We start from the raw sequence: 17,650 nt of genomic DNA on the forward strand, positions 1-17,650 counted from the left end.
CAGCTGAACGACAAGCTCCAGGCCATGATCGATGCCGACGACAAGGACTTGCGCACTTTCAGTCACCAACTCTTTGCTCGTCTACCGAACTCGTCCAAGTCCTCCACCACTTCTCGGCCCAAAGATGCCCCACAGAAGGATTCAAAGAAGAGATATGCCCTTCTCGACATGGAAGTTGAGGACGAACCTTCAGTAGCCGCACCACCACCAACCACTCGCCGCCGCGATCGTACAGAAGACAAAAAGGAACGCTCCGACCGCCATGATCGCCACGATCGCCATACAAAGCGTTTGCGCCAACGAGACAAGCAAGATTTCGACGACCGCTGGGGCGATGAAGACCATGATGAGGAAGAGGAGGGGGAAGAGGAGCAGCCACGCCCATCAGCCTTCAAGCGTGCACGACTGGACGACGGTTCCGCCTCCCCACGCCGCCGTTCTGCTTCACCTGAAGAGGACGAAGAAGAACGCGATCGCAAGGAGCGCATCGCTTTTGAGAAGCGTCTGAAAGAAAGAGATGAACGTGGCACCAAAAAGATCGTCGAGGACCGCTCAAAACACGATTCAGCATCCAGACGCGCCCTAGCCGATGACCCCAACCAGAGAAAGGCACAACTCGAGGACATCAGATTACGCTCTCGTCAGGACTATCTCAAGAAGAGAGAGGCTCAAGAACTAGCCCTGCTTCGCAAGCAAGTCGCTGAGGAGCAGATGGAACTTCGTGAGAATCCGTTACTCACAGCTCAGGAAAAGGCCGAGTTCGAGAAGAATAAGAGGACGCTAGAAATCGCTGAAGAGCGTCTACGCATCGACGACCATCTTGAGGGATATGCCTTACCAGATGACTACATTACTGAAAAAGGCAAGATCAGTCGAAAGGCTAAAGCAGATGCTTTGAACAGTCGTCACGTTGATCGCGATGAATACGGAAGAGAACGCTTCGTCACAGAACATGAAGAATGGGAGAACGAACAACTCGCCAAGACAAAGGCTCAAATCATGGTCTCTGAACGCGTGAACGAGGCCGACTACGAATACGTCTTCGATCAGGACCAGCAAATACAATGGATGACTGACCGCGTCATGTCTGGTAGCTTGCAGCAGCAGACCGCAGAAGAACGCCAACTTACCCAACAGCTTGTCGCTGCTGAAAGGAAAGCGAAGACTATCGAAGAGAAGCGCAAGACTTTGCCTGTCTACACATACCGGAACGAGTTTCTGGCTGCCGTCGACAAATATCAAGTCTTGATCGTCGTCGGAGAAACTGGATCTGGAAAGACCACTCAACTGCCACAATACTTACATGAGCACGGCATGACCAAAGACGGCAAGATGGTTGGTTGTACTCAACCTCGTAGAGTTGCTGCCATGTCCGTTGCCACTCGTGTGGCAGAAGAAATGGGCGTCAAAGTCGGTAATGAGGTTGGATACTCTATTCGATTCGAGGATGCAACGAGCGATAAGACTATCCTCAAGTATATGACTGACGGTATGTTGCTTCGTGAGTTCTTGACGGAGCCGGACCTTGGTAAATATTCTGCTTTGATGATTGACGAGGCCCACGAACGCACACTGCACACCGATATTCTCTTCGGTCTTATCAAGGACATTGCGCGTGGTAGACCAGACTTGAAGATCCTCATCTCGTCGGCCACACTCGATGCACAGAAGTTCTCATCATACTTTGATGATGCGCCTATCATGAATATTCCCGGAAGAACATTCGACGTCGAAATGAACTACAGCATGCAACCAGAAGCCAACTACCTGTCAGCTGCCATCACGACTGTCTTTCAAATTCACCTTTCGCAACCGATGCCTGGCGATATTCTAGTCTTCTTGACTGGACAAGACGAGATTGAGCAAGCGAATGAATCACTTCAAGAAACTGCTCGAAAACTTGGAGCTGCCGCTGGAGAGTTGATGATATGTCCCATCTACGCGAATTTGCCTACCGATATGCAGAATCGTATTTTCGAACCTACGCCGCCAAAGGTACGCAAAGTCGTTCTGGCCACCAATATTGCTGAGACAAGTTTGACGATCGATAACATTGTCTATGTCATCGATCCTGGATATGTCAAGGAGAACCGATATACCCCCGCCACCAACATGGAGAGTCTGGTAGCGGTGCCAATCTCGCGCGCCTCTGCGAATCAGCGTGCAGGAAGAGCAGGTCGTACCGGGCCCGGTAAATGCTTCCGTCTCTACACAAAATGGGCCTTCTACAACGATCTACCAGAATCGACTACTCCCGAGATTCAGAGAACTAACCTCACAAGTGTGGTATTGCTTCTGAAATCGCTTGGTATCAATGATTTGCTCAATTTCGAGTTCCTGGATCCGCCATCACCAGATATGCTCATCAGATCGCTGGAACAGCTGTACGCCTTGGGGGCACTGAACGATAAAGGAGAACTTACCCGCGTTGGTCGTCAAATGGCCGAGTTCCCTACAGATCCCTTGCTGGCGAAAGCAATTCTCGCAGCGGACAAAGAGGGATGCGTTGAAGAAGTATTATCTATCGTCTCCATGCTTGGTGAAGCAAGTGCACTGTTTTATCGACCAAAAGATAAGAAGACGCAAGCAGACACCACCAGAGAACGCTTCACTGTCAAGGATGGTGGTGATCACCTTACGTATCTCAACATCTGGAACCAATGGGTGGACTCTGACTTCTCCCAAGTTTGGGCAAAGGAGAACTTCCTCCAACAACGAAGTCTCACGCGCGCCAGAGATGTGCGTGATCAGCTGGCAAAGCTTTGCGACCGTGTTGAAGTTACAGTGAGCTCATGTGGAGCAAGCAACATCCCACCAATCCTCAAGGCCCTCACTGCGGGCTTCTTCCCCAATGCGGCACGCATCCAAAGAGGAGGAGACAGTTACCGTACTGTCAAGAACAACCAAACGACTTGGTTGCATCCTTCATCTGTGCTGGCCGCGACCGGAAACCGCCCCAAGTGGACCATCTACCACGAACTCGTTCTCACCAGCAAGGAGTTCATGCGATCATGCTTCCCACTCCAGCCAGAGTGGCTGTCAGAAGTTGCGCCACATTATTACAAACCCAAGGATGTCGAAGCATTGGGTGTTGACAAGAAGATGCCTAAAGGACAAGGTGCTGCTTCTAGTCGCCTGTAATTGTATGTCGGTATGAAAACATAGCATGGCGAAGAACAAATGGATATATCAATAACCAAACTGTGTCAGGAAAGATTTCTCAACTTGGTGTTGCTCAGTGATAGTATTAAGGTGGGTTTGTCTCGATCGCTTGCACAGCATAATGTGACGAGGTAAGTTCTGCTGGGTCGCTCTTGCATGTCTCCAAACCATCTCGTGTTCCGCCATCGGCATTTATCTGCTTTTCTTCATCTGTTAATACGTATCACACTACCCGTCATCTCCTGTCACCACGTTATCAAGATCGTCTTGCCTTAGACGACTTCCTGCATCTCGTGGCTTCTAGCCTGGATACCTGACTCACCAGGCTTCTCCATCGTCACAACTCCCTAAAACTCCCGCACCTTTCCGCCACCAGACTCACCGCCGCTTACCTTGCGCCTACCTTTATATACTAGATATTTCTTGTCCCTTACAATAGTCAGCCGTGGTGGTGTAGTGGTAGCATACTTCGTGTTATGTTCGGGCACGTGCGCATTCTTTCATCCAAACGTGGTCCCGATGAACACAGGTGGTCGCAGGTTCGAATCCTGCCTACGGTGCTTATTCTTTTTTTGCTCTTTGGAAGCTCGCTGTATTTGTTGGTGTTGTTGTGCTGTAATTTTCACTTGGTTCAGAAGTTCTTCTTGCTGGTGTTCGTTTTCCGGCCGCTCCTTCCACTCTCGTGCTATACACTCTTCGCCCTTTGTCTTCGATGAATTGTTTTGGGTTTCTTAGACAGAATCTTTGGAGTCGCTCTTTCCACTTTTGTGTTTTATACCTTTCGTCTCCGACAAGCTGTCCCGATTCTCATGGAAAGCATGCTTGTAATCACTTCCTTCTTCCATCTACAAAAAAACAATATTTCATCGTCCGCTTGCTTTGTCGCTTCATCATCTCCCACCTTCTTATCCCACTTTCCGTTAAGCAAACCACTCCCTTTTGTAAGGATGAAAAAAGTTTTATCTTCACATTGAATACAATACGATCATTCCTTTTGCTTGCTACACTTTCGAGCCCGATATGATTGTGTGTTCTTCCCTGATCAGTCTGTCTATTTCTCGCCAGAGAACTGCGGGGTCTGCTTCGCATACAAAGGTGAAAGACATGCTTTATCTATGCCTGAGATGGTCATCTCCTGAGACTACCATTCACGTCCATGAGCAAACACATTTTGTACTAGCAAACATGTCACAAAGAGCTCATTAACCTATATCAACTCTGTGATCCTCATGTCAATTCCAGGATATCTTTTCCAACCAACTGCACCTACGAAACAACCATCATGGATTCAAACATCGAATTTAATGGTCTGCGTACCCAGATCCTCGGTCAGTTCCACGCAGATCTTAGTCAAAACTTCCACGCGCTAACTTCATACGAAGAGAACTATCGCCTCATCAGTCCCGCAAACGCAGATGCGCTGATCATCATCGAATACCGCAAGAAGACTCCGGAGGAATTGAGGAAGATCAACTATCAAGGGTTCAACAACCTCAATCACCAATACTGTGCTCTACTGGTCACTCACCCCAGCAAGGGTAACAAGGTGCTTCTCCGGGGTGCCCACCCAACCATAATCACACCAGAGGCATCTCTTCGCGTCCTGTTTGAATTGACTTGCGCGTCTGTCGTTGGAGTCATTGCTGCTAAGTATAAGTGATGGCGTGAGCTGGTAAGGAAGATTTTGTGAATTGTGAGAATTATAACTAATTTTCGAGCAGAGGAGAAGCTTCGCACCAAAGGGCTCTGAGGGAAGATGAGGACATGCGTCTTTCAGTTTTAAAGTCATCAGCTAGTCAATGTCATCGTTTTCAGTGGCAGAGACAGCAAATATGGACGAATGATGAACAGTCCTAGCTAGGACGAATCAACGCAACAATCAGCGTTCCAATACACTCCTTAACAACATATCTACCACTCCTTATTCCTCTCAAAAGTCCACGTGACCTCTTTCTTAATGATCATCCTCTGACTATCATTACTCCCCATGCTAGTCCTATCCGTACTCTCATTATCCTTCTGCATACTAGGCAATCTAACCACATCTCTCGCCTTCACGCTCTCAGCGCCTCCAGGCGTAGGCCCTCTGATACCATAACTATACCCATCCTCTTCTTGCAGCGTGGCAGGTACATGTGTGGAAGTGTGAGCCTGCTCGACAGATTTCAAGGTGTTCATTTGAAAGCTTTGGCTGGCCATGGCGGCGTCGGAGTGGGTGCGGCTAGTGACGGTGTCGGAGAAGGTGAATGTGTGGGCGGCTTTTGGGTCGCGGATGGAGCCGTAGTTGGTGGAGAGACTGCTGACGAAGGTTCGGAGACAGGGGATTGTGGCTGACATGAGGGAGTAGTTGAGTTCTGTCTGTGTCCACACAACGAGTTCACTTTCCGTGAGGGTGGGATCCGTCAGTAATCCATCCAAGGGGAATGTCTTGAGTCTGTAGGCGATGGCAATGATTTGACTGTTGCGTGTGTTAGTCGCATCGAGCCGTTGATACAATAGCTCCAAGAACTTACGGAAGACGGAAACTAAAGGCAAAGATGATCTTTACTTTGGCGGATGTCGAGCTCTTGAGATCCCAGACTAGATAGACAGTCATACAGACCAGTGCGATCTCAGACAAGATGTCCAAGGCACAAAATGTCTGCCATCGTTCGTACTATTCACATGTAATTAGCGATGACACCAAGAGTAACCAATGTAGATATGCTTACCACTCCAGGACAACTTGCGCCGATAGTGATCCAAGGCTCAGATAGATCGCACTGTAAAGCGAAAGCGAAAATATACACGATAATCCAGACCACGAGGATTGCAATGAAGGTTTGATAGACTCTTCTGTGGGTACAGACTGGAGTCAGGCGGAGCAGAAAGAGTGCAACAGATAGCTTCGACGCGCCGATGGACAGAATCCAAAAGAGCATTCCCGTGTATGTCATCTGATAACCTACGTTAGTCATAATCCTGGTCAAGGCAGGGGAGTGCTCACCTGTTGCACCTTCTCAATCTGATCAGGCGTTAAAAGATGGATTGATTTGCCAAGGCCATTCGCGCAAGCACCGAGTACGATCGCGGATTGAATGACAGCCAGGAACTGATGATCATGGTGAGCAGCTGTAGACATTGATTGCTCCAGCAAGATTGGACATACTGTTGATATTGCAAGAGCATAGTCATCATAACCGTGCCGTTGTCTAGTAGTGGCTCGGACTATGAGCCTCATCACTCCGAACGTGAGGCTCCAAGAAAGACCTAATGCAGTCGCAATGATGACCCATGCTGCATGATCATGTTCTGTCACCGCAGCAAAGGGAGGCGAGTTTCCAGGAGGTACCAAGTACGCGGGATGCCTAAGTAGCGCCATCTAGTTGAACAATGTATGGGCTCAGAAGAGGTGACATTTCGCCGAAAGAAATGCAAGTCGATGTCGTTATAATGGTTTGCAGAGATCAGACACGCAACCATTCAGTTGGGAAGAGCCTTGCTCTTCATTTGGACCAAGAGAAAGATCCGCAAAAGTTCTTAGGGTTCAAGGTATCAGGGATGTTGCGAGGAAAGTTAGTTGCTCGTAAGCATATTATGCTTGATCTTAGTTGGTAGAGTGGTCGGTGATTAGATATCCTGTCCTGTGAAGTAGGTTTACGCTTCCATCCTTCGTGCAAGAAGTGTGTTATGATTCGCGGGCCGAGATGATCACTTCCTGATATGAACCCTTCCCCGTGCGGAGGTGGGTCACTGCAACACGTTCGCAAGGACCCGGGTCTTGTCCGTGAAACGCCGGGGGTCCCCAACATCACGTCCTCTCGCCCTATCTTGCCTCTCAAAGCAGATTTTCTACATCCATATCAGGTTCAACGGTCAGAAAAATCGCTCCAACATCTTCCGTAGATCATTAACTGCGCACCAAAAAAGATGCTGAGTGGAGATCAATTTTCTGACTCCTTCATGACCGAGTTTTTATCGATGCTCTTAGGGCATATGCCGTGTGCTTGAAGGCTGAGTTGTCAAGATTCTCAAGTCATTGCGTAGGGTTCACTGCCCCTTCGACGTACTTAGTAGAAGATGATTCCAGATTGAAGTGCTTGCCTTCATTGTCACAACGAATTGTTCTCCATCCTTCTGGCCATTGTGACAACTTCTCATCCCAGCATTCTTCCTGTGGCCATGTATTTTAAACCGCCTGGTGTCAACATCTCGCCTAGCTTCGTTTCTGATGGAGAGAAGAATGCGGCGGTCATAACTGTTCCTCCTCGGTTCAGAGGAACACATGCAGACCAGAAAGACATGGCTATGCTTGGTAAACCGCAAGAGCTGCGGGTAAGTATATAGTCAACCGCTGAAGGATGCATCGCACTAATAGTGTCAGCGCAACTTCAGATTCGTGACAATGCTAGGATTTGCCAGCACTGTGATGTCTTCATGGGAACTTTTACTGCCGTAAGAAACAATACGATCTGTTCTAATCATGTCAGCTAACCATTTCCCAGACTCTGGAGCTTTGTGCTGACCGATGGAGGCACACCTATCCTGTTCTGGGGCTTTATAGTGGTCGGATTCATCATGGGCCTGGTTTATGCTAGCATCGCAGAACTTGCTTCGATGTCTCCCACTAGTGGTGGACAGTGAGTATGACCCAAACCGTGGCTAGCACTTATACTTACAGTATACAGGTACCACTGGGTGTCGGAGTGTGCCCCTGTTTCTGTGAGAAAGCTTTTAAGCTATACAACAGGGTGGCTCTGCGCGATAGGGTGGCAAGTGTACCTTGCAGGCGTTTGCTTCATGATTGGAAGGATCATCCAAGGTCTGATGATCTTGAACTTGGACAGTTACGATCCTCAGCCCTGGCACGTAACTCTGATCACGATTGCTGTTGCGATATTAGCGATCATGTTCAACACTGTGCTGGCAGAGCAACTCCCAGTACTCGAAGGCGTAGCACTGCTGCTTCATATGCTTGGCTTCTTTGCTATCATTATACCTCTCTGGGTCATGGGACCTCGCCGCAACTCATACGATACGCTTTTGAACTTCACCAACAATGGAGGCTGGCCATCGACAAGTCTGTCAGCTATGATTGGCATGTCTGCAAGCCCCCTGTCGGTCTTGATTGGTTTCGACTGTTCTGTCCACATGGGTAAGTCGCTTGAGACTACTCGTGGACTCAGTACTGATCAACCCCCAGCTGAAGAGATTCGAGATGCTTCGATCACATTACCCAAAGCCATGGTGTGGTCGGTCGGACCCAACGCGCTGATGGCATTCCTCATGGGTATAACTTTGAGTTTTACTGTCGGTAACCCAGATGCAATCGCCATGACGCCAACCAACGAACCTTTTATCCAGATCTTCTTCAATGCCACGAACAGCCATGGCGCGACAAACGCCATGTGCGCAACAATTATCATCATGCTGATGTGCAACGCCGTCAGCGAAGTGGCTACAGCTTCGAGGCAGATTTGGTCTTTTGCTCGCGACGGAGGCTTGCCATGCTCAAGATGGTTGGCGACAGTAACGCCGGGTTGGAACATTCCCATTCGCGCTGTTAGCGTCTCTCTCGTCGTTACTTCTGCCATTGCCTGTATCAACCTAGGCAGTTCGGCAGCGCTGAATGCTATCAACTCCCTAGGTGGAGTAGCAATCCTGACGTCCTACATCATTGCTATCAGTGCTTTGATATGGCGACGTCTGTATGGTGCTCCATTGCCGCGTCGACGATGGTCCCTCGGACAGGCTGGTTTATGGATCAACATAGCGGCAGTAGCTTTACTGCTGCCTGTGTGGTTCTTCATGTTCTGGCCGTTAGCGCAGCCGGTCACAGCAACTGACATGAATTGGTCATCAACCATGTTTGGTGGTGTAATGATCATTGCACTGGTGTACTATGCCTTCAAAGGCAAGCACGAGTACATCGAACCCGTACTATTGATCAAACGAGACTGAGAGTTGGTGACTTAGATAGCGCTCGGAGGGTAGGGCTTGTGTCCTTAGCAACGGTAACCGATATGCCACTTTGGAAGCAGAGAATCCTAAAACCATGTTTGATTGTTCTAGGATGAGATTTCGTATCCAAGCATTGACCCCAGAACTTTGTGATAGGGCTGCGAGCTCGGAGTGCAGCCATCAAATGAGTTTGGATACTTGTATATCGTTCCATAGTGATCAGCAGGCTGAGCCTTGGGAAGATGAAACACTAATCACAACGCGTGTTCAATCGTTGAACCGTGGTATCGGACCTGATATCCTCGTGCTCCTGCTTGCCGGAGTCGATCAGCACGATTAGTCGAAACACAGTTGGGAAGGATGCGATCTCGCAGGCTGGTTGATGCTTTCGAAGATCGATGGTCGTCATGATGGTGTGAAGTCGAGAATGGCAAAGGTTGGCGTCTGTCATGCCTGTCGTGGCTGATAAGGTTTCGGGTCTGTGCGCGACCGCCAGTTGCCGTCCGGCAGCGGAAGGTGCTGCCGACGAGACCCTTGAAACCCATCCTTCGTCGATGCCCGACCATCTCTTGCACTTTACGGATGAGAGACAAGTGATTTGAAGGCTCCATACATCTCCGACAAACGGGTTACCCCAATTGTACAGCCGCTTTCAGATCAATCTCCATTACCAGGATGTATGTGCATCTGGTTGACGATCACGGGCCCAACATGATGCAGAGGTCTCGTTATCTGTATCTTCATAAAGTGATTTACAAGGCGAAAGGCCGCAGGACGATACTCAGACTTTGGTGCACACTCGAGCATCTTGACTCGATTGGACCGCCAAGAGAGCATCCCACTCGACCGATGTGCTGAAAAGGATCGATGATGAAATCTAAGATGGTTTTCGACCTCAGCGCAAAGTCCGAAGAGGGCACAGCACTTCCCTCAGTCTGTCCAAAGCAAGTTGATCTGGTTCAAGGCTCACACTGGCCAACCTTGTTGTCTTGGAAAAGGCTCTGCACTTTGATGGGCCACTTAAGCGCCCCTCCGTGAGCTCGAAATGTGCTCAAGTGCTAACAGTAGCATCACACCTCATGATCTGCCGTATCTGGTCCTCGTCCTTCTCTGCCTGTGCAAGCCCTTTACCTACCAGAAATGCAGGTCCCATATGCGATGACTTGAAACCTCGAGGAAAGTACTTCTCTCCTTCGTCTCCTGGTATGGGTCTTCCTGCCATCCAGTCTACCCAAGATTGCAGACACCAGCGGTTCGCAAATGTTGGTTCGACGTACCTGAATATTGTCGTTAGTTTGACATTCCAACATCGTACCGAAAGATTTCTTACCATGGCTCTGTGTCCCAGATCAGTTTGAAGATACGACCGTGTGCGTTGACATCGTCTGCGACAATCCGCTTGCGCCAGGCGAATGGTCTTGGTAGAGTGAGATGTCGCAGTACTAACTTTCTTGTTGCGAGTCCTGTGTCTACAAGCCATTGTAGCATAGCGGACGGATCGGGGTATCTGCCATCAAAGGTTAGTATCTTCGCATCATACGTGTCAGAATCAACATACAGCATGGCCTTCCTCAAACGCGAATCCATCAACGCACTCACAACCTTCCTCCCAGCATCCTTGAAAGCATCAGGAACAGCATACAACAGCAACGCCGTAGTATGATCAGCAGTCTCCTTATTGCTCTCCGCCGGCACCATATTCCTCTCCTCATATTCATCCGACCACTTCTCCAATTCCCGCGTAAAATGCAATCCATCTTTCCAACCACTCTTCGCTCCAGGCAAGACATCATAATCAATCTTCATCCCCTCTCCAACTTTCATCCAAAACAATCCCATAGCTGCTACTTCCACGTCAGTTAATTGCCTCCACTCATGTCTATTGATCCACCTAACCGGCTCCAACAAAAACAAACTCAACGTATACAACAAATCCTCATTAGAAATCCTCCCCCCATACAACCCATGCAAGAAATTCGTCCTCGCCAAAGCCTCCACCGCCCTCTTACTCCCCGGCGGATTCTTAATAACCTCCAACATCAAAACAGACGTATCGATCATACGTTTTGAAGAATGAGCTTTCGTGCTCAATTGTTTGGTGTGCATGAGTAAACCGCTGATGCTGGGGATGCCATAGGTGCGGAAAAGAGCGAATTCCAATGCTTTTTGCGCGATAAAGGGGAATTCTAGTTCGAAGAGGTAGAGTTGGATTTGTTGGGCGTGGTCTAGAGTTATTGCGGAAAGATTGGCGGTGTAGTTGTATTGGTGGTGTTTTTGCTTTTGGCGGTGGTGGCGGAGGTAGTGTGCTGTTGCTAGATAGCCTGCTGCGAGGGAGGCCAGTACATCTGGTCGTGTGAGGAAAGACATCATGTTGCAATTGACTTGGAAACGGTCATCAATTGATGTTGAGAGGGAGATAAAACAGATAATGTAGTTTGGGAGAGCTCGGCCGAGTCGATGGTTTCAGATGGCGCCAAGACGTTGCTATATAAGCTAACCATAACTCCTCAGTACCAACGAGTCAGGAAATACAACATTGATCATTCCCGTAGAGAATATGGAGGCATGTTGCTCTCAGTCAACCTATATCCCGTCATCAACAACATGCGCCCTTCGATAGCTATCCATAACACACATCAGCAGAATCAGAGCTCAATTTCGGTACAACTCGTCAGCTCCCAAACATCAGCACAGGAAGAGTTTGTATAGAATGATTGTAAAACTTCTTGTTCTTTGACCTGTAGGAGAAAAAGTGACCGTTCGCCCTTTTCTCTATCCATCTGAAGAGAAAAAGAAAAACACCATGAGCGCCATTGCTAAAATATATCCTTCACCCAAGCCTCTCCCATATCATCCTGGACGCCTGAAGAAAGAAAAGGGATGATATGGAAGGTGATGCTGCTCAATTCGCTCTGTGAATGCTCCGTCATGACCTCCCTCCAAGATTGCCATATCTTGCGCTCAACTTCCAGAAAAAAAAACTCCAGTGCTTGATGTGAACCCCTTTTTTTGCCATGTGTACGCCGGTAACGAAATGCAGGATAAAAAGCGCGAAGGAAAACACGTCTATGCAAGGTAGCGGTATGAAGGAACCTTAGCATCTTCGATACGCTCCAGGTACTCGCGCTCAATCAAGCTCTCGATCTTCTTCTTGATCATGGTGACATCAGGCTTGAACTGTTGACTCAACTGCGTGAGCGTTTCCGTGACCAGCTGTGAGTGTGACAAATCCTTTCGCTGTTTCATAATGCGCACGATGGCAGCCTCGATGACGAAACCACGAGAGTCGTTGTTCTTCTTTTCCGTGTCCTTGCGCTCCTTGTCGTTCTCAACCTTATTGCCTGCTGAGACGACGCCGACCTTGACTTTGATGAACTTGGAGGTGAACTTCTCGTTGAAGGCGAAACGGTCAGTGAGTTTGACGTCCTTGCTCATCGGCTCCTTGGTGAGAATACGAGTTTTGGGTGCCACTGCCAGCGACTGCAATGTTCTGAACAACTCATTTCGTGGAATGTTGGTTTGTGCCTGGATGTCTTCGCACGTGAGTGATTCGTCGGCTGGCAGTTCGTTAAACAGGGTCAGGACGATCATGGCATAGGTTGACACATTGAGCTCGTGCGTTCTGACTTTCGGGGGACCGCCGTCCTTGCCAGGGACCTTGAACGTTGCTTTGATATCAGCTGTGCCCATACTTCCCTGCCAGCTAAGAACACGACCGGAGTATTTGGTGCTGTAGAATTGTTCAAAGCTCGTCTTGATCCTCTCGATAGCAGGAGGATAGACAGTCTTGACTGTACCATCTCTCTCCTCATCGAGTCCCTTCATGGTCTCCATCGGCCAAGTCATGCTGGTGAGGACGTTGATGCTGAGGTCGATTCTTCTCGAACTGTTGTCGCCAAGCTTCGAGACATATGTCTGGTAGCCTGATGTGAGCTCTTCCGAGAGCGTCATGTCCTTGAACATGGCTTCCATCTTGACCGTGAAGCTGTTGCCAAGCTCGATCTTCATGCGGGAAATCATCTGCTTCTCAACGTCGATACTGACAGATTTATTCATAAGTAAGCGCCTACAGAGATGCTTCTTGTAGTAAGTCTCGAAGACATCTTTATCTTGTAGGTAGCGCACCAACGTGATGGCTTTTTCAAGAACTTCGTCAATCTCCTCCTCTGTCTTGCCCTTGATGCCCTTCTTCATGTTGTCGTCGATGAACAAGGAAATGTACTCGGAGCTTCGTTGGAAAGCGTTGATGGTGTCTGAGAAGCTGCGAGTTTGGGCCGTTTGCAAAACCTGATCCTGCTTGAAAGCCAGCTTCCAGATGCGATCGAAGCGGTCCTTCAACTCCAGCACAGCCTCGACCCATTTGAGAGCTGCGACAGTCTGCTGATTGACAACCTTCTCCACTGGTTTCGCCTTTTCCTTCTCGGTGTTATTCTCTCCGTCCTCTACAGGAGCTGGCTGGCCGGTCGATAGGTTCAGGGCATTGCTGTTGACATTTGTTCCCATCTCCTGAATGATCTTCTGGACCGCTCTTGTCAACTCCGGCTTCTTGGGGTCCACTCGGCTTTCCAGCTCAAAGACCAGACCAAGATCGTCGTGCCTGTCGTTTGTGATCATGAATTGTACACCACTGTCCATCTCAATCAAGGCCTTGATTTGCTGACGAATGAGCTCATCCTCGACGACCTTGATGATCTTCGAAGAGGTTGATTCGGAGAGCGTGGAACGACAGCGGTCGGCTTCTTCATCTATCCTTCTCTTGACATGGCGACAATATGTTCCAGCATCCGAATCTTTCAAAAGTCTAGCACTCTCTTCGCGGTAGAATTCGGCGCTTCTGGCAAGGAAATTCAGTTCGAATTTTGTGAGGTATAGCTTTTCATCTTCTCCTTCCTGGTCCGTCTCGAATAGGCCTTCCAGCATGTACGTGTTGGCCTTGATCAGGGACTTGTCGATGTAGTCACCGTCGCGGTCCATGTGAATTTGGTCGAGAATGATGCGGTTCAAAACGTCGAGGAAAGTGCGGGACTGCTCGCCCACGGTGATTGCGGTCGGATACAGGATGCTATCCCTGAACAGACTCATGGCCTTGGAGAAGATGGAAGGCTGTCTGGTGTCTGTGCAGTAGACACGGTCCATGTACATGAGAACGTCGGTCAACATGCTCATGGAAGTCTGGTGGTCTTGCCATGCGGTCTTCAGGGCGGCGAGGAAGCGAGTGCCAGCCTCGCGACGTTCGGGAGCAGTAGAAGTCGTGTCGGCAGAGTTGTCCAGGTTGTTGGCAAGAATTGTACCCTCCAGAGTACGAGAGATGTCTTGACGAACAGCGGTAGACAGCCAATGCTTCTCAAATTCGGAGACCTTTTTGTACAACTCGTCGCCCTTCTTCTTCAATACTATCTTGTAAGCGGCGCGATAAAGCTGTTCGAAGGAAAGGGCCGAGGCGTTCTTGGTGTGAATTTCGCCGAAAGCGTGTGATAGGGTGGTCCAGGTATCATCGAAGTCGACATCGTTGGCTCCAGCCACGCCCTGTTTGCGTGTCATGTTAGTATGAGTTGTGCGATGAGAGTTTGACCGAGAAGAATAGGCTTCGCAAGCGGAGTAGATGATGTTGTAAATGTTGCAAAAGTCGGACTTCACTCACCCTTCTAGGAGCGCGGATCTTGGTGCGCACGCGGTGGCTCATAGTTGAGTGTTTTGGAGTGAAATAATTCACGGAGCTGGATCAAGTGTCTGGATGGTGGCGGGGTTCGGATGGCCGTTGTGACAGCGGACAGCTTTGGCCGCACGCTTTCTTTGTCGCCGGGTTTCTGCGACTTTCTCCAACCGAACTTGATTCAAGTGAGACGGGGGGTTTAAGGGAAGCTGATGTGGAATAGAGACATGTGACTGATTGGTGAGAATAAGTAAGTGCCTTCACTCATGAGGCGCATCAGCAGCGAGTTGGCAGCTGCCCGCCGCATTCGGAAAGCACGACGCACGGGGCATGTGGCAGAATTCCTCGCCGCCTAGTGACGCAGCCGACCCTGGTCAATTCCGTCTCACTCACCATTCTCACAAGCAATTTATTCCACCTCAGTTCGCACGCCATGAGTCTTCAATCTTCAGCCCGTGCTCTGCAGCGCTCCTTCTTGCGCCAATCTCCAGTCGCCCAGGCATGCCGTCAACAACTCCGTCACCTCTCGTCGCGACCCTCGTCGGCATTCCCGCCTCTCCTCCGCACTTCTACACATCTCATTCCCGCCTTCCAACTACAACAGCGACGATGTGAATCAACAGCAAGGCCTTTGACCGACCGTCCCGACCAACTTCCAAAGGTCGAACCGCGAGAGGAGGTGCCTTCATATGAAATGACCTTCACTTGCAAGGCATGCTCTACCCGTTCTTCACACCGCATGTCCAAGCAAGGCTACCACCATGGAACCATCTTGATCACATGTCCGGGCTGCAAGAACAGACACCTTATCGCCGACCACCTGAAGGTTTGTGATTCAAGTCTCGAATCTCGCATGCGACAGCTATTGACGCATCTAGATCTTCTCCGACAAGGCCATCACCTTGGAAGACATTCTTGCGCAAAAAGGCCAGCTCCTCAAGAAGGGTGCCCTGGACTCTGAGAGTGACATGGAGTTCTGGGACGACGGTACTCAGACCGAACATACAAAGAAGCCTTGATCAAGTCTTACAACCACTCCGCCAACGCAGCTGGCCTGCATCACCAACGAAACCTCTGCGAGGCCGCCATAATACCTCTCAACTCCCCTACCCTCTCCGCCATGTAAAATAGATGATTGCTTGAGAATCTGCATGACATACACGTACATGTATAGATATAAATGGGAAACGACTTTGAATTGTACAAGAACAATCTACGCTTTTCTGCCGATGCTGACATCGAGTCTGCTGATGAGATATGCGACACCGAATGTGCCCATAAGGGATGTGAAGATGACAATTGGCTTCCTGAAGCCTGCGAGGAAGGGGTAGTCATAGGTGACGACAAGATCCTTGCCGCGGAAGTCGTCGACGACGTTCAGTGCTGTCAGCTTGAGAGTCGAGCGGCCAATCGTGTCCATGAAAGTGCGATGTGTGCTGACCTCTGACGAGATGATAGGGACCTTGGTCTCGAACTTGATGTTACTGTATTGATGTTAGCTTGGGCAGGAAATATTTGAAGGGAAATGCAAGACTCACGTTGCGCCCTCAGGGAGGACAATTCTGACGGTCAGCTTCTCAATCTCAAGACCCTCGGGCTGCTTGGGGCCCTCGAGGAAGGGAACCTTGAGAACGTAACCATCGCCAGTCTTGAGCTTGCGCAGGAAGCTCTTGAGGTCGTTGTCCCATCCGACCTTGAAGCTGTATTTCCAGCCACCGAAGACGGGGTAACGGGGCTTGAGTTGCAGAAGAGCCTCCTTGGGGGTGTTTCTGGGACGGAAGCGGGAAGTGCTGACGTTACCAATATCGTCAATGAAGTAAGGGTTGGCACTTCCAATGATGAGGGGGTACTCCAGCTCCTTGAGGGCCGAGGTGGGAGGGTTGAAGTACTGAGTCTGTTGCCATTGGACACGCGAAAACTGATTCTTGAGGGTGGCACCTCTGTTCTCGAGCCAGTAACGCTCCTCGGTAGCAATGTTACCGCCCCAGTGGCTGACCTCAATGTCGCGCTCGACCAGAGTGGCATGAAGGAGAGGCTTGGTGAACTCGTATCTGAGCGAGACGGGCTGGTTGGCACCAGCGGGAACCTCGCCGTAGGGACCGTATGTGAAGGTAACGCCCTGTTTGACGGGATCTTGCTGGCCCTCGGCGTTGGTTCCAACAACAGTGTACTCAGGGACGTCGTTGGTGGGCATCTTCAGCTTGGTCTTTTGCTTGATGGTCTTGTAGGCCGAGTTGGTGTATGCATTGAGGGTAATCTGGACATATTGCTTATCGGCCTGGTTGATGGTGGCGGGCAGAGGGCTCAGGGCGGACAGAATCGAGTAGGTAATGGACAGAGTGAGCTTCTCCTTGGGAGCCAGGGCAGAGGGGAACTTGATGTGGTAGTACTCGATTGGGCTGACTTGTTAGCGCATGAAGAACGAACAGAAACGTAGCAATGGCTCACCTGTATGTGTCAATGCCAACAATCTCAGGGCTAGGGAAGATGGCGTCGGGCTTGTTCTTATCCTTGACATCCAGACCTCCGACTCTGGCGATGAGGTCCTGAGGGAAGGGCAGGTAGTAGTCCTGCTGAGGCTTCGAGTCGATGTTCTCAACAACAAGATTGATTGTCTCGCGCGGATATTCCTTCTCCAGGTTGACGGTGCGAACGAGGTTGGTATGTTGGAAGACCTGCGGCGGCTCGAAGGTGCCGCTGAGCATCTGCTTGGACACGTCGGGGTTGCTGAGGTTGGCCTCGGCCTTTGCGAACGAAAGCAGAGCTGCGGCGCAGCCTGCGAGCAAACTCAGACTCCTCATGTTGATTGACTGGTTTGGTGAGATTCTGAGGAGCAGCAGCAGCAGCATCTAGCCGATAGCTCTCCAGCTTTGGTGGAAGCGTGGCCTCTCGCTC

General features: G+C 49.9%; 7 protein-coding genes across 7 annotated transcripts; 3 read left to right on the plus strand and 4 right to left on the minus strand.

The window, feature by feature from the left end:
- Window positions 1-1,959: 1,959 nt before the first annotated feature.
- Window positions 1,960-4,704, plus strand: M438DRAFT_371084 (P-loop containing nucleoside triphosphate hydrolase protein; the record flags this gene model as incomplete). Its single annotated transcript, XM_029908233.1, has 2 exons — window positions 1,960-3,075; window positions 4,513-4,704. 2 exons carry the CDS (start codon window positions 1,960-1,962, stop codon window positions 4,702-4,704), a joined length of 1,308 nt encoding a protein of 435 aa, XP_029766246.1.
- Window positions 4,705-5,049: 345 nt separating this feature from the next.
- M438DRAFT_361472 (uncharacterized protein) lies at window positions 5,050-6,721 on the minus strand. Its single transcript, XM_029907510.1, has 5 exons — window positions 6,311-6,721; window positions 6,149-6,253; window positions 5,874-6,098; window positions 5,676-5,818; window positions 5,050-5,620 (listed from the first exon to the last, which is right to left on the minus strand). The coding sequence occupies exons 1-5, from the start codon at window positions 6,521-6,523 to the stop codon at window positions 5,074-5,076; spliced, it is 1,233 nt and encodes a 410-aa protein (XP_029766247.1). The 5' UTR covers window positions 6,524-6,721; the 3' UTR covers window positions 5,050-5,073.
- A 425-nt stretch (window positions 6,722-7,146) lies between these two features.
- M438DRAFT_402050 (amino acid transporter-like protein) lies at window positions 7,147-9,147 on the plus strand. Its single transcript, XM_029909576.1, has 5 exons — window positions 7,147-7,476; window positions 7,520-7,596; window positions 7,647-7,781; window positions 7,830-8,296; window positions 8,345-9,147. Exons 1-5 carry the CDS (start codon window positions 7,324-7,326, stop codon window positions 9,100-9,102), a joined length of 1,590 nt encoding a protein of 529 aa, XP_029766248.1. The 5' UTR covers window positions 7,147-7,323; the 3' UTR covers window positions 9,103-9,147.
- A 668-nt stretch (window positions 9,148-9,815) lies between these two features.
- M438DRAFT_310046 (uncharacterized protein) lies at window positions 9,816-11,494 on the minus strand. Its single transcript, XM_029902401.1, has 3 exons — window positions 10,661-11,494; window positions 10,433-10,609; window positions 9,816-10,379 (listed from the first exon to the last, which is right to left on the minus strand). The coding sequence occupies exons 1-3, from the start codon at window positions 11,470-11,472 to the stop codon at window positions 10,154-10,156; spliced, it is 1,215 nt and encodes a 404-aa protein (XP_029766249.1). The 5' UTR covers window positions 11,473-11,494; the 3' UTR covers window positions 9,816-10,153.
- A 326-nt stretch (window positions 11,495-11,820) lies between these two features.
- Window positions 11,821-15,150, minus strand: M438DRAFT_19310 (Cullin-domain-containing protein). The gene is made up of 2 exons (XM_029899271.1): window positions 14,744-15,150; window positions 11,821-14,628 (listed from the first exon to the last, which is right to left on the minus strand). Exons 1-2 carry the CDS (start codon window positions 14,783-14,785, stop codon window positions 12,169-12,171), a joined length of 2,502 nt encoding a protein of 833 aa, XP_029766250.1. The 5' UTR covers window positions 14,786-15,150; the 3' UTR covers window positions 11,821-12,168.
- A 28-nt stretch (window positions 15,151-15,178) lies between these two features.
- Window positions 15,179-15,774, plus strand: M438DRAFT_288018 (zf-DNL-domain-containing protein; the record flags this gene model as incomplete). The annotated part of the gene is made up of 2 exons (XM_029901646.1): window positions 15,179-15,581; window positions 15,634-15,774. Exons 1-2 carry the CDS (start codon window positions 15,189-15,191, stop codon window positions 15,772-15,774), a joined length of 534 nt encoding a protein of 177 aa, XP_029766251.1. The 5' UTR covers window positions 15,179-15,188.
- A 194-nt stretch (window positions 15,775-15,968) lies between these two features.
- M438DRAFT_331016 (oligosaccharyltransferase alpha subunit) lies at window positions 15,969-17,556 on the minus strand (the record flags this gene model as incomplete). Its single annotated transcript, XM_029903370.1, has 3 exons — window positions 15,969-16,239; window positions 16,294-17,154; window positions 17,204-17,556. 3 exons carry the CDS (start codon window positions 17,554-17,556, stop codon window positions 15,969-15,971), a joined length of 1,485 nt encoding a protein of 494 aa, XP_029766252.1.
- Between the last annotated feature and the right edge of the window lie 94 nt (window positions 17,557-17,650).

Source organism: Aureobasidium pullulans (assembly GCF_000721785.1).
Source record: "Aureobasidium pullulans EXF-150 unplaced genomic scaffold scaffold_1, whole genome shotgun sequence".
In the NCBI taxonomy this organism is placed as follows: Eukaryota; Fungi; Ascomycota; class Dothideomycetes; order Dothideales; family Saccotheciaceae; genus Aureobasidium; species Aureobasidium pullulans.